At 34.9% G+C, this 15,000-nt stretch overlaps 1 protein-coding gene and 1 long non-coding RNA gene across 2 annotated transcripts in view; one reads left to right on the forward strand and one right to left on the reverse strand.

The window, feature by feature from the left end:
- LOC149136673 (uncharacterized) overlaps window positions 1–15,000 on the forward strand; it is a 367,529-nt gene that overhangs the window by 113,386 nt on the left and 239,143 nt on the right. The gene's annotated exons all lie outside the window — the stretch shown is intronic.
- The window catches only part of LOC106872297 (uncharacterized), a 149,339-nt gene that overhangs the window by 20,952 nt on the left and 113,387 nt on the right, over window positions 1–15,000 (reverse strand). The window contains exons 63-70 of the mRNA XM_089348316.1: window positions 13,246–13,553; window positions 12,242–12,513; window positions 10,983–11,173; window positions 9,901–10,084; window positions 7,967–8,200; window positions 6,991–7,203; window positions 1,527–1,597; window positions 201–251 (exon numbers count right to left, since the gene is read on the reverse strand). Of these exons, the coding sequence (XP_089204442.1) occupies window positions 201–251; window positions 1,527–1,597; window positions 6,991–7,203; window positions 7,967–8,200; window positions 9,901–10,084; window positions 10,983–11,173; window positions 12,242–12,513; window positions 13,246–13,553 (1,524 nt within the window). The remainder of the gene's footprint in view (window positions 1–200; window positions 252–1,526; window positions 1,598–6,990; window positions 7,204–7,966; window positions 8,201–9,900; window positions 10,085–10,982; window positions 11,174–12,241; window positions 12,514–13,245; window positions 13,554–15,000) is intronic.

Raw genomic sequence — 15,000 nt, forward strand, 5'->3', positions numbered from 1 at the left:
CACACACACACACACACACCTACACTCACACACACACACACAAGCATGCACAAACACACACACAGATACATAATCTTTTTGTAAATATTTATCTCGCATTTGATTGTGTATCATGGATATTTGTTTTTGCCACTACTTCAGTTATGGTTAAAAGTTGTGCATATCAACGAGCTTTCTGTGGCATCGATGTTTTTCATTACAATTACAGCTGTTTCATTGCCGTATAATCCACAGCGATTAATAGACAATGGCTAACAATAGGAAGATTTATATTTTCGTATTAGAACATATATCCTTTATGGATTACACTTAAATCTCTTATTGTTGACTCAATATCGTTTCTCATAAAATATCAAGCGACTTTAAGTCATCAACGAAAGACAAATGACATTTTTTCATTCAAATAATCATGGATATTGATTGCCTTAATTCAGCGTTAAATACAGTAACTGATAAAAATATAAGTATATTACTGGTACTAATTTCGTTATTAGTTTTAAGGGAGATACGCGTAGGGTTTTATTTCGCCACAAGTACAAATATCAATTGAAAACAATTAGCCCCGCGATTTATAATACCTTTTCTCTCTATACTGAAAAAGGATCACGTATATTTCACTGAAAAAATTATTTGTTTCATTCTGAAACAAGCATTAGTATAAAAACTTTCTTTTATCCTTTACTTGATTCAGTCATTAAACTGTGGTTATGCTGAGACAGTGCCTTGAAGAATTTTTGGCAACTGAATCTACCCTGGTGCTTATTTTTGAAGGACTGGTCTTTATTCTATCGGTCCCTTTTGCCGAAGCGCTAACTTATGAGGACGTAAATATACCAACACCGGTTGTCAAGTGGGGAAACAAACATAGACACAAAGACACACACACATATACACACTCGATCTCCCTCTATCATACGCACACACATACACTCATACACGTATGCATATACGCATACGACGTGCTTCTTTCAGTCTCCGTCAACCAAATCCACTCACAAGGCTTTGGTCGGCCTGAGGCTATAGGAGAAAACACCCAAAGTGCTACGCAGTGGGATTGAACCCAGAACCACGTGGTTGAGAAGCAAGTTTGGATGCATGTTTAACTAAATCTTTGTTTGGCCAATAGAATAATATTTTCAGGCGCATTTATTGCATCATGTAGCAAGGGTCTCGTATCGAGGAGTAAAGTTCAGATATCAAATTGTATGAAATAATCTTTAAACTTATTCTCTATGTTTTTATACTAGCCTATGACGGTGCTACTTTTGGCCCACTGCTGCAGTTTTGTAGCCTTTCTAATTTTATTGCTAATATCACTTTCGTTTTTGTAAAGATGGGGGCTAGTGTATAAAACCTATTTCAGTTCTAGTAGGGCATATAAATCTACAGATTGGTCTCTTTGAGAAATTGTATTCTTGATCCTTTAAAGTTTCCCTTTTAGTTAAATATTCTATCCTATCGTCAAATTTATTACGTGTGTAAGGAGTTTACCTTCGTCATTGATGTCTATTTTGAAATGTGTTCACCTCATTACATTTACTAGAGATACAATCGGTTAGCAACACATCGTATTTATCTTTCCTTACATCATATAAATCTAATAAGGAAAAAAGCACAGAATTATTTTTAGCTTCTAAAGGTTTTAATATCAGTTAAACCTAGAAAGGCTACTGTACTTATGGAATTTAATGTTGGTTAGAGTATCTAGGAGGTCGTCTTCAAATGAAGCTTAATATCATACACTGTGGGTCGTTTTAAATCATAGCGTTCCGTGGCGGGGTGGGATCACCCCGATGTCAAAATATAGGATCTTCCAGCACAACAGTCTCACCATGTCTCAACTCTACCTGGGAGCATCCTAAGATATAGGTTATTAGACTGTGTAGGTATATTCTTGATGGAGTATTCTTTGTGGTATAAATCCTTTTCTGCATTGTGTTGGTTGAAACATTAGAAGCCTCAACTAAACCTGTGGATATCTTGCCAATAATATGTGATAATCTGCCTGAATTTGCGGTGTAAATTCGCGTGTTGGGAATTATAATGTATTCTTCGCTATTTGATAGGATCAGCAAACAAACCCCAATATATTCAATGAGAATGAAATATCATTTAATGAATACAGAAGTTATACGAGAGCTACTTCAAGTTTTATGTTCTGATGATGCGGTGTTCGGACTAGCTTGCACTGAGTACGATGCGGCAATTAGTCAGACACATAAACCATGGCTATCTGTAAGGTAATACCAAGAAAAACTATAAAGATTATGAGAAAAATGTTAAACGCTACAAAAGAAATGGAGTTAATCCGCTCTTGGAAGCTAGGTTTTTCTCATGTATTTCTTTTTCCTCATATTTTATGACTCGAATCGTACACAGTTCGCCATACAACCAGTTCGAACACCTCACTTTCTGAGCATGAAACTTGAAGCAGTTCACGTATAACTCGTGTATTCATGAAATAAATACAGTGGTTTCACTCACTGAATTGAGTGTTGTTTTTCTTTGCTAGGCATATCAAACAGTACACACAGACGTGAGTAACAAATTAGGAAACAATTTTTGAAGCCCTGGTAGAAATTACTTTTAGAAATTAGTTCTGTAAGATACTTTTGTTCAGGCATTGGAAAAAAACTGGTTTTCAATGGTAAAATATTTGTCATATACAATGGCAGCATACTGTTTGTAAGTTTTAATTTTATGCAGACAAATAGTGTACTTGCTTACTAACTACGAGCAAAGTGAATGCCAGATTTGTACCATAAATTTTGTTAAAGAACCCACCCCACCAAAAAAAAAAAAAAACGGAAAAAAATTTGGAAGGGGTTTATATCCAGATTTTTATGAATTCAAAAAAGGAAAAACTTTTGCAGAAGGTAAACCATTTATTATTATTATTATAGTAAGAAGAAGCTCTTCGACGTTTTAATAAAAAAACAATAGAGCATGTCAGATGTAATGCTTATTTATACACTTTGTTTTAATTAATCATTTATTATCTCGTAACTTAAAGAGTTTGATGATGTGACTGTTAATTTTTAGAATGATAACCTAGGGTAGGTGTGAACGACTGAAACTGACCAATTTGAACATAAAACATGTAGAATATTTGGACCTGATATGGCTGCTTTAAATGCTAACGGCCATTTCTGTTACATCCTTGAAATTAAACCAAAGTTCACCTACAGTTCCTGAGATTAACGAAGGCTACGAAACAAGGGTTACTGACAACCAACTAAGGAGATATACCGACATCTGTAAGTATGCAAAAGGAACCGGAATTGTTTTAAAAACTGGAGATCAGAGACTCAAAGTTAAAAGTTACTGAGAAGTGACAGGTTTTTACCTAACAATGTGAGAGAAAGAACTGATTTGACGATGCAAAGGGCATTATAGATTTTTAAAACAGGTAGATTACCTAGCAGGTGTTTATAAAAAAACAACAACCAAGATCTCGGTTCAAAATTTAATGAGATTTTGGAAAAAAGTATTATTGGAAAAAAATATCATTAGAAAAATATTGTAAATCCTAGTTTTTATTATGGCCCATACTATGTGGAAATTGTTGACAGGTGAGTTTTTTTTCTTCTTAAATGATATTCCACCTGTCCACTGGCGCTTAGTTTCCCAAGTGTCTTTTAGAGATATAAGCTTTCGATTATTTAACTTCTTCACTTATTTACAGCTAATGCGATTGTTAGAAACTTATGGATCAACAGTTATTTGAAGGTGAGAAAATACAACTCAGCACAAAGCTATCCCAGGTTTGTATGAGTCATGTTGCTTCTTCCCCATATGATAGTCTTTCACTTCTCACATCTAATCTCCTTGTCAACAGCCTTAATCAGAGATACTACAGGGTTTACACGATTCAGTCATTTCCCTCATCTTGTGGTTTCACATTCTCTCCTATTCACTGGCTGTTCTCATGTCAAGTAGCTTTGTTAGAGTACCCAAATATTTACAACCGCACTGTATATCCATATGTAATTTTAATAAATTAATATTGTGCAAGTGGTACATATGAATTGTTTCATTTAATGAATATTTGTTGATTGACACAACTAGTTAAGGCCTATACATTTTAGTATAGGTACAGATGAAGACAGTTATGAGGATAAAAGCATCGATGTATCATTTCTTATTCTAAATATGAAGGGTGATCGTATAGGAAAGATTAGCTTCATAAGACAAACGAACTCATCCTTGTTTCTGGTGAATGGAAGCTTTGTGCTAAAGAGTAATATTTATGCTAGATGGAGGTATTTTGCTATGCTAGGATTGCAATATTTCAGGATATAGACTATAAAGCATTATTTGGTTTATATTTGGTTTATATATTATATATGACGGTAAAATATCCAGTAGACAATATTGAGAACATATTAATGTTTATTTTTCTTCGTTCGATTATGTCGAAGCTTGAGGAAACTCTGATAGAAACCTGAAGTGTCTCGATTGTGAAAATCGATCGTAGGAAACGGGTGTAAAGGCAAAAGACCAATCGAGCTGTTTAGTATCTGGTTGCCTCTGAAGTTTCACTTAGGACAGCGGCACCACTCGAAACGCTACGCAGTTCTGTTCAGTAAACAAGACGTTTGAAGTACCCGGGATGGTGACGGCATTGACCTACTACTGCGCTCGGAAAGGGCGAGCTATTATTTTTAAAGTGTCAAAAATATCAGAAAACAAGAAAATGAACAAGACAAGCGAAACAAAACTAGAAACAACATTGTCAAATGAGGTAAATTTTTATTTTTGGAAATATCATTACATGTTGTTGACATATGCAAGAAAGAAAATATGACGGGGTTGGTAAATTGACCTCCACACAGCAAAGGAGACTAAATGTTTCTTCCTGAAAAAGAATAAAAATAATTTTTATTATTTATTCCAACTTACAAACACTTACAAAACCAGGGACGCCCAGTTTAGCAGCACAGCTTGGCAAGTTGTGCCACTTTATCAGAATCCACACTCTTGCAAGCATCTGCGCCAGATCTTTGGTGTGAGGATATATTCTTTCAACCTTTCCACTATAATTGGAGCACTTATTAAAGGTAAGGGTATTTTCTCGTTCTTCATCATATATAAAACAATTTTATGCATTTATTGGACTGATAGTCGAGTTCGTGAATAGAGCTTTCTGCGATAGCCGCACGGTTCTCTGAGTTCACGTTTTATAATATAGTTTACGCAATTGTGTAATATCAAACTGAAATACCCATTTACTGGGGTATTCGTCTCGTATTGACGTACTATGTTAAAACCTCTAAATATAGGAGGGAGATGAAAATTTGCCCCAGCACCCGCTAGCGAGAATGCCACATACATACATACATGCATACATACATACATACACACGCACACACGCACACACACACACACTCACATATATATATATATATATTATATACATATATATGTAATAGTGAACTGTTTTCTATTCTATTTTCTAAGAATCCCCTTGTAAACACGTTTATAGAGCGTGCTTCTGGATGTAAACATTGACAGAAACATACCTTTAGCTCATATAAGTGATATCTACCATTCTATATAATTTGAACATTGATTTTCTTCTAACATTTACTTCCACTAGATATATCTATTTCCAAACCTTTAAGCTTTTATTTTAATTCACATATTGCTCTATATTTCTCATTTATTAGTTTTCTTCTTATTTCTTTCTTTTACCTCTCCTCTTTCTATAGGCTACCTTTGACGTTATATCTTCTAACGTTTTTAAAAAAAAAACCTAATAGCGTTTCGTTCATCATTATACATATCCATCACATTCTGTAAAAATGACTCATTGATGAGTTTGGTTTCTTTCTTTCTTTCTTTCTTTCTTTCTTTCCCTGATTAGAAGATTACATCGTTTTACACCATTTTATTCCTTTGGAATAATATCAATGTTATCTTCGAAACATATGCTGGAAGTAAAAGAATTTGAATAGCACCTGCGTTTAACTCCGTTTATTTATTTATATATATTATACAACACATTTCACATCAACTCGGAGTTTCTACATTTAGAAACACTGTGTTATGTCCTTATTACATGTGTGATTATTTTGCTGCCCTGGTAAGTGTTTACTTATTTTTCCGTGTTAATTGTAAACAAGGGGAAAATACACACATCACACATCCATATATATATATATATATATATATATATATATTTCATGTTGAACCGCTAATTCCCACGCATTTTTCTCTCTCCGTTTTTTTCAATCTTAATTCTTTCTGTCGGAGAGCGTAAGCTCAAAACGTCAACGACTTTACCGTCCTTCTCGAGCGTTAAACTAACACACCTGCCTGTTGTTCCTTCTCATGTCTTAGTCTTTTGTTTTCTGTAAATTTAAACTATATATATATATATATATATATATGCATATATACATAAGTATATGTACATACTTACATATATACGTATATACACATGCATATGTGGGCACAGGACGTCACAGAATGTAAACAACAAAAAATACGAAAATATGGAATACGAAATACGAATACATGGAATATGAACTTTTTTTGCGAACAACGAAGGAAACAAATGGGGAGCAAGACTCGCAACATAAAAACGACCCTTCATCAGTTGTCGGCTGTTTTTCTAATCCGTATTTCGAGCATTTCCCGACAAGATACGTTTTCGACAAAACAGTTTCTCCCGCAAAGCAAATTAAATATAATTTGGGATTTTGCGGAGGGCCAAAGCTGGTAACAAAAGCAGGACAGTGAAAACAAACAGGGAGGGCTGTTAAGTCAGAACACACACACACACACACACACACACACACACACACACACACACACACACATATATATATATATATATATATATACACATACATACCTACACAACACATAAACACACACAAACACACACACACACATATAATGTAAACTTTCTTAGCAGCCTGTGTCAACATTAGCCTCGTACAGTCTCGTTATATAACATCAGCATTTATAATTAAAATATCTCACCGTAAAAGGTCCATGGCTCGTTACCATATAATTCAAAACTATGCCTATTGGTTGGTATTACTTTGCATATTTGCTTGCTTTCGGAAAACTCATCGGCTAAGCACTGCTTTAGAACGCACAATGCAGAGCAATCGGCAAAGGTTTTTATTGCATGATATTCAACCAGTTTGCTGCATTCGGCGACACTTGCTCCTTTAATGATATTTTTAAAGCCTTGGAAAAGATTGAAAAGAAAAAAACATGTATGTGAGATTAGAATGAATGATCACGTTTATGTTTTGAATACTATGTTTCTGCCTCTGTGTACGTGTGTATTTATGTATGTAAATAAAGAAATAATAATATTAATAATAATAATAATAATAATAATAATAATAATAATAATAATAATAATAATAACAATAATAATCTATCTATCTATATTTATATATATTCTTCTAGGTTACTGGATCTCCAAGCACACATAGAGCTATAAAAAACAGCGTGTAAATACTTGTTTGGATGGAAAATTTCGACGCCTTCGACGTTTTCTATTCAGAAGGGTTTTTCAGCCCAATATCTACTTGATTTTATCTATAGCTTTATGTATGCTTCGAGATCTAGTTCGAAAAAAGAATTATATCATGTTCCCTAGAAATTTTATAGATATATAAAACCTCTACAAGACATACATTCAAACACAAAGACACACACACACACACATACACGTACGCGCACACACACGTTTTATATATGTACATGTATACATATATGTGTGTAAGTATATAACATACGTACACACACATTATTCAAAAATATGTGTGAATGAATACTGATAAAGTAGCGTTCGCGTAGTTTGAAAAGGTTGTGTAAATGTATTGGTTTTAAGCAGGAAATGAAATAACCTCCCACGATCGATCTTTCGCAAACTTACACCTGCCTCTGTCGCTCCTCCTACACTCTCACACAGAAAAATATATTTCATGCTATTTCTTACCTTTACGTTGATAATAATCTCTGTTTTCGCAATCGATGGATCTCAAAACAATGTTTGAAGCCGCGTTTTTAGAGAGCAATTCACAAATTTCGTGTTCATTGTCATAGTTGAAAGCCCTGCATCCTTTTAATTCCTGACATTTCTTCGCACACAAATTAGGGTGTGGAACCACATACGTAAAGATGGGTATCGTGTCTAACTTAGCATTCTGTACACGAATGAAATCTGTCAACCCTAATAATAATAATAATAAATTAAATACATAAATATTTATAGTTCCATTTCGTCATATTGGACCGCTGATATACTCTTACTCTTACTCTTACTTGTCTCAGTCTTTTGACTGTGGCCATGCTGGAGCACCGCCTTTAGTCGAGCAAATCGACCCCAGGACTTATTCTTTGTAAGCCTAGTGCTTATTCTATCGGTCTCTTTTGCCGAACCGCTAAGTTACGGGGACATAAACACACCAGCATCGGTTGTCAAGCGATGGGGGGGGGGGTGACAAACACAGATACACAATCACACACACACACACACACATATATATATACAAGTTTTTTTCATTCTCTCTCTGTTTATTTTTTCATTCTCTCTACGTTGATTTTCTCTTATTCCTTTCTGTTGAAGAGCGTAAGCTCGAAACGTAAATAACATTTTTCATTTTTCCCCAAACGTCAAACTAATACACTTACTTGTTGTTCATACACCTGTCTTCGTCGTTTGTTTTTCAATAAATTTCAGCTATATAGTTCTATAGTTTACTTAAGCTTAAAAATTGCCTTGTTTGTGGTTGATGGCGCTTGCGCTGTTGTAGCCCGTTGTTGCATTCGCCATTTGTCAGTATATTTCCAGGTTCTTCCGAGCGACCCCTTTAATAGAGTCCCAGGCGGTCCCCATCTTCACAAGATACCTTTTTATCTGCCGTGGCCACGTGGCATGTGGTTGACCAACAAGAGCCGTCAACCCAGCCAGATCCTCAGTGAAGAGAACACAAAAAACAGCGTCAAGCTCGGAAAATCGAACATGGCCAAACAGCCTGAGTTGGCGCTCCTGAATCATAGAAGTTACAGAAACATCCCGGTTTCTCAGTAGAGTCGTTGATTGGACGAAAAATCCGACCAAAAGTAATCCATAATTTTACGAAGTGTCCTGGTACCAAAGGAGTTCAGGTGGCTCATAAAGGTTCCAGACTGAGGCCATGTTGGGGCTCAACCTTGAAGAATCTTTAGTGGAATCAATCGACCTCAGTACATGTTTTAAGCCTGGTGCTTATTCTATCGGTCTCTATTGCCAAATCGCAAGGTTACGAAGATGTAAACACACAAACACCCAAGTTTTGGGAGTGAATTTGGCAGATGGAAACTGAAAGAAACCTGTCGTATATATAATAATGATAATATCAATTGATTAAGTAATCAGAAGATGGATTTGGTATTAGGTGTAGAACCACAAGCGTGTGTGTGTGCGTGTGTGTGTGTGTGTGTGCGTGTGTGTGTGTGTGCGTGTGTGTGTGTGCGTGTGTGTGTGTATGTGTGTGTGTGTGGGGCTTAGATGTGGGGGAATGTTTATATCTGTTTTTGTACTCCACCACCGCTTTACGACCGGTGTTGGTGTGTTTACGTCCCCGCAACTTAGCGCTTCGGCAAAACAAAACGGCTAGAATAAGTATTAGGTTTTCTACAAAAATAAGTACTCGGATCGACTTGCTCGACTAAAAATTCCTCAAGACAGTTGAAGAATTTTTAGTCGAGCGAATCTCCCAGCAAGGCCACAGTCTGGTGACCGAAACAAGTGTAAAAAAAAAAATATATATATAAAAGATAAACACTTCTTCAAACATATTTAAACTAATGTTTCTACAAAAATTTCATTGTAATCTTTATAAATTTTTATAAATTTTTATGAATATTTTAAAAGATCGGCAGCCTTACCTAGCATTTCACATTTGCCTTTGTAAAATGTGAATCTGTCGTCGCAGTAACAGCTACGTTTGCCTTCTTTAATTCTGCATTGGCTGTGTTCACCACAGGCAACTTTCGGTTTCATAATTACTTTTCCACCTTCTTGGCATTCGGTTTTATTTAGACAATCCGAGGAGTAATAACCTTCCAGCACCTAGAACAAATATTTTCACGACGACAATTATTTAGAAAATGCAATACACATACAGAAATGTATACACAAACATACACACATATGTGTATGTATGTACATACATACACACACATATGTGTGTATGTGTGTGTATATATATACATGTATACATACATACATATATATATATATATATATATATATATATATATATATATATATATATATATATATATATATATATATATATATATATATAGGGAGAATTCACAAAGAAACAACAGACGAAGGTGGTGTAGAAAATAAACAGATGTATTAGTATAACGCTCGGGAATTGAAAAAGTCTTTAACGTTTCGAGCCTACGCTCTTCCACAGAAAGAACCAAGGAGAGAAAAAAATGTGTGTAGTGGTTAGCGATCTATCATATATATATATATATATATATATATATATATATATATATATATATATATATATATATATATATATATATATATATATATATATATATGGACATATATATATATTTATGTGTGCGTGTCTTTGTGTCTGTGCTTGTCCAGCCATCACCGCTTGGCAAAATTCCGTCAGTGAACAGTTCGTCGTTTCAAAGCGACGAAATATTTTAAATTAAATTCAAATGTTGAAGTGAATCAAACTGGTTTTTGTGTGTTTTTAAATGGCTTATAAACACCTTTCACGCTGCAATTGTTTTTGTTTGCGCACACAATCTCAGATCAGGTCATTTGTTATGCAAGTACAACTCCGTAAATCCTTTTAGAATATTAAATATAGAAAATATCATTCACAAAGATATAAAAATATGCAGCCATAGAAATATGTAATAAATTCTGATTTCCAGTTAAAAATTCCTTGGAGATAAAAGACAATAAAGGGGTTTTCACTTCCAAAACTTACCGTTAGATAACGATTTTCAATTTGACAGCCACATTTTGATTTAGGAACACATTCCGAACCACTAAGAATATAATCAGGTTCGCACACACAACCGTCGGTATACGCTGTGCAATTTGGTGAAGTATTCACGCATGTTGGTTGGCAAGTGGGAGTTCGGATCTTGTAGATTTGTTTATTTGGACAAACTTTTGCTGAAATCACATTTTAAAATATATAATTAAATACTCAGTTTGATTGCTACAGGAGAGAAAAAGCATTTCATTACCAAGATTCAATTGTGTCAATGATACGAAAAAAGCTAAATCAATACTAGACTCAGGCAAATTTGGATCCGAAATGTACAATGACCAAAGAATAATCATATTCAATAATCTGTTCATGTGGCATCTCGCCAGGGTCGACTTTGTAATCCTTTCGGAGTCGGTAAAAGAAACACTATTTGAGCACTCGTTGCAATGTAATCGACTTACTAAGCTTGCTGGCCTCGCGCAAAGCCAAGATATATATATATATATATATATATACATATATATATATATATATATATATATATATATATATATATATATATAAATTATATTTTTTATGTTTCTTAGTGTACCCGCAAAGAAAGTTAAAATTACTGTCGAAATTCGATTTTGAAAGATATTTTTCCTTTATGATTTAAAATTAAAAGTTTAAGAAAAATATAGAAAAATATTGATTACGTCATTTTATTGATCATATTTTTGTTATAAAATTATGAAATATGAGTTTTTCAAGGAGCTCAAATGTTTAGTATTGGTGTTGTCAAGACTTAAATTTTATTTTAAAAATTCCATTTTTCATGTGGTGACACTGTTTGGCTAGAAATTGCTGCCAAAATTACGTCAAATCAAAACCTTCTCATAAAAAATGGGTGATATGTGTATCCAAGATAATATAATCCTTGTCACACTATTCTGTAAATATGATAAGAGGAGCACGGCTTGAACGTTTTCTAAATATAATTCTGTTCGTCCAAACTGCGACGATTATAACATCTACAACAAGAATAACAACAGCAGCTACACCAACAAATAACGAATGCCCCCGTATGATATGGTTACAGCTTTATGTGAGGTCTGATGTGTAGCAGTCTGTTTCAGCTTCAACTGATCATACATAGTATATCCAACGTCATGTAGACCTCTGAAGCACATTTAATTTTTACCAAAAAATGATCCAAATTACGTGAAAATGCACTTATGAGAATGTAATTAGATTTTACTTATACATACTGCAATTGAAACTCTGCCTCCAATTAACAATTGTGCCTGCCATTTGACAAGATTTTGCCAATGATTCAGTCACTCGACATAAAGCGATTTTCAGACTCGGTTCATCATCACCATATATGCAAATGTCTCGTTTACAGGAATCTAAGAAATTTTCGAACAAATTTACTCCATGATTGATTCTGCAAGTTGCAAATGCTGAACTGTTTGCAATTAGTTCACATTGAATTGTCTTTTCGTTACAACATTCGCTTGGGATTTTATTAGCTTCGCATCTGGAATAAAATAAAAAGAATTTAGTCATGTATCAAATAATGCTTCGACTAAGCACCATGAACGCGAACACAAACATCTGGGCATTCATATAGGAACTTCATGGCAACCTGAAGTTGCTCATAAATCTCAAACTTCTGCAGTAGAAGAGAGGTTTGTATAAAAGCCATATTTGCTACCTTTAATTCTGTTTTCGTATCTATCTCACCTATGGACATGAAGTTTGAATAACGATGGAAAGAGTTTGATAGTGAATACAAGGGACTGAAATGGAGGTCCTCTGACGGCTATCTGAAGTAGTGCTACTCGGTATTTTGTGTAGATAGGAGCTTAGGGAGTTTCTCCACGTTGGCTTAATACTTCGCTGTATTGAGAGGTCACAGATCCAGTACTGCAGATGTATGATTAAAATATCGCAGGAAAAGTATCAAACTATCACAAAATGGATTCTTCAAGTCGAGCCAATCGGCAGGAGACCTGGGAGTAGAGCAAGAACGAGGAAGTTCGTAGTCTCAATCGGTCATACAATCGGGAACCCAATCGGAAAGTGTACAAACAATTGCTTTTGATAAGACCCACTGGAGGTGCTGAAGGACTCTACTCTCCAACAACCTTCTCAGAAATAGGGAGTGTAGAAAACGGATGGATATCCTTAATATAAAGCATGTATAGAAATACGAATTCGGTAATATCAATGAAAAGGCTTTTCTTAATTCATAACATATTCAACTTACGTTGTGTCAGGTGTATCGTCTTCATCTGGAACTCGATAACTTTTCACAATATCTGTAAATTTCGTAGGGTTGTGTAATATTTCCTGCTCTGTCTTTTTGTGCAGTTCATCTTGATAACCGTTACAATCACCACAAAGTCCAGTTAATTTGTTTGCAAATGTTGCCGGAAGTGTTATGATCGCTTGATGAAATCCATCAAATTCCACTTTTAGACCCCACTCTGTTGTGAGTTGTGTCCAGCTAGCTGCGAAATGAGCTGAAAACTCTGTAGAGTCGAGGACTGGAAATGATCTTTCTTCTGAGTTTACCTGTTAAAGAATGAAGAAAGAATATTTTTAAATACCTATAATTTATTTAATTACTATAGAAGAATACGGTAGGTAATTTGAGAAAAAAAAACGTTAAAATTTGAATATTTAGAATGATTTCTTTTAATAACTTCACTAACATTTACAAGGTGTGGCTATGTGGTTAAGCATCTCGTTTGTAACCACGGAGTTTCTGATATAGTCTCACCTAATGGCACCTTTGGCAAGTTTCTTCTATTTATAGCCCCGTAGCCCCAGGCTGATCAATGCCTTGTGAATGAAATTGGCTTACGGAAACTGTGGAAACCTGTCGTACGTTCATATATATATATACTAGCAGTATAACCCGACCTTGTCCGGGTGTGACTTATTATGCCATCTACGATAAGTCTTGCTAGCTGAAAATCAACTAAAAAAGAAAGCCTTACAACGAAAAAACCCTTATGATGTAAATATGTTCATAATTCAAATGACGATGAAATTAATAGGGAAAGTCTGAAGGCTGTTTTGCATAAAATTATTAAGCATACGTAAATTTCATCCGTGTAATTGGCTATAGAAATGCTTGTGCAAAACAACTTTTTGCGCTGCCCTGATTATACAGAGCAGGGTAATCCCTTTTAGCAGGAGCTAGGACGGCAATTTCTGATGAAGCAATTGCTGGCGATCTGTTGCTACACAGTTTTGCCAGAATTCTATCAGATTGGGCAGAAGATGTTGATGAACCATTTTGCATTATGTTCAAAATAGCTTCTGGAATGTGGTGCATTACTGCAGTCTGTTGCTGTCTTTCCCCAGCAAACTCTCTTCTTTGGAGGCATAATCTATGTATTAAACAGAACAACAAAAGTTATAATAGATGGCAGTGTCGGTACTTTTCACATATCTGTAATTTTTCAGATTAACACCCGCACGATTACCCAACCCTAATCCTAACACTAACCCTGACCCTAAAAATCGTAACTGTAACATTAATCCTAAACCCTAACCCCGACCCTAAAACCCTAACCCTAACACCCTAGTGAAAATCGTGGTAAATTTACAAAACATTGACGAACATGAGTTATATTTTACTGAATGATTGTGTACTTGCACGTGTATGCTTTTGAGAGAGCGAGAGAGGAAGAGGTAGAGAGGGGGAGAGAAAGGAATAGGGGTAGTTAAAAGTTTTCTTATGACTGCTTCTCTTCACTGCCTATTACTTCATTAGAAATCTAAGGATGCACATAAGCACATAATAGAGGAAAATGAAACAAATATGGACGACTTGCTCCGAAACACCACCGAGTAGGGAACACTTCTCAAAAAATCCTGCAGTTGTTTCCTTCAAAATTCCTACATGCTTGAAATGTACATACATCAAGGTACATTTGTACAAAATTTCATGAAAAAATATTCATTTTCCTGGACGTTAAGAGGAATTTAAGTGGAATTTCCGAATATTGTA

The sequence above is a fragment of the Octopus bimaculoides genome, chromosome 3, assembly GCF_046866305.1.
Source record: "Octopus bimaculoides isolate indiv1 chromosome 3, ASM4686630v1, whole genome shotgun sequence".
Taxonomy (NCBI): Eukaryota; Metazoa; Mollusca; class Cephalopoda; order Octopoda; family Octopodidae; genus Octopus; species Octopus bimaculoides.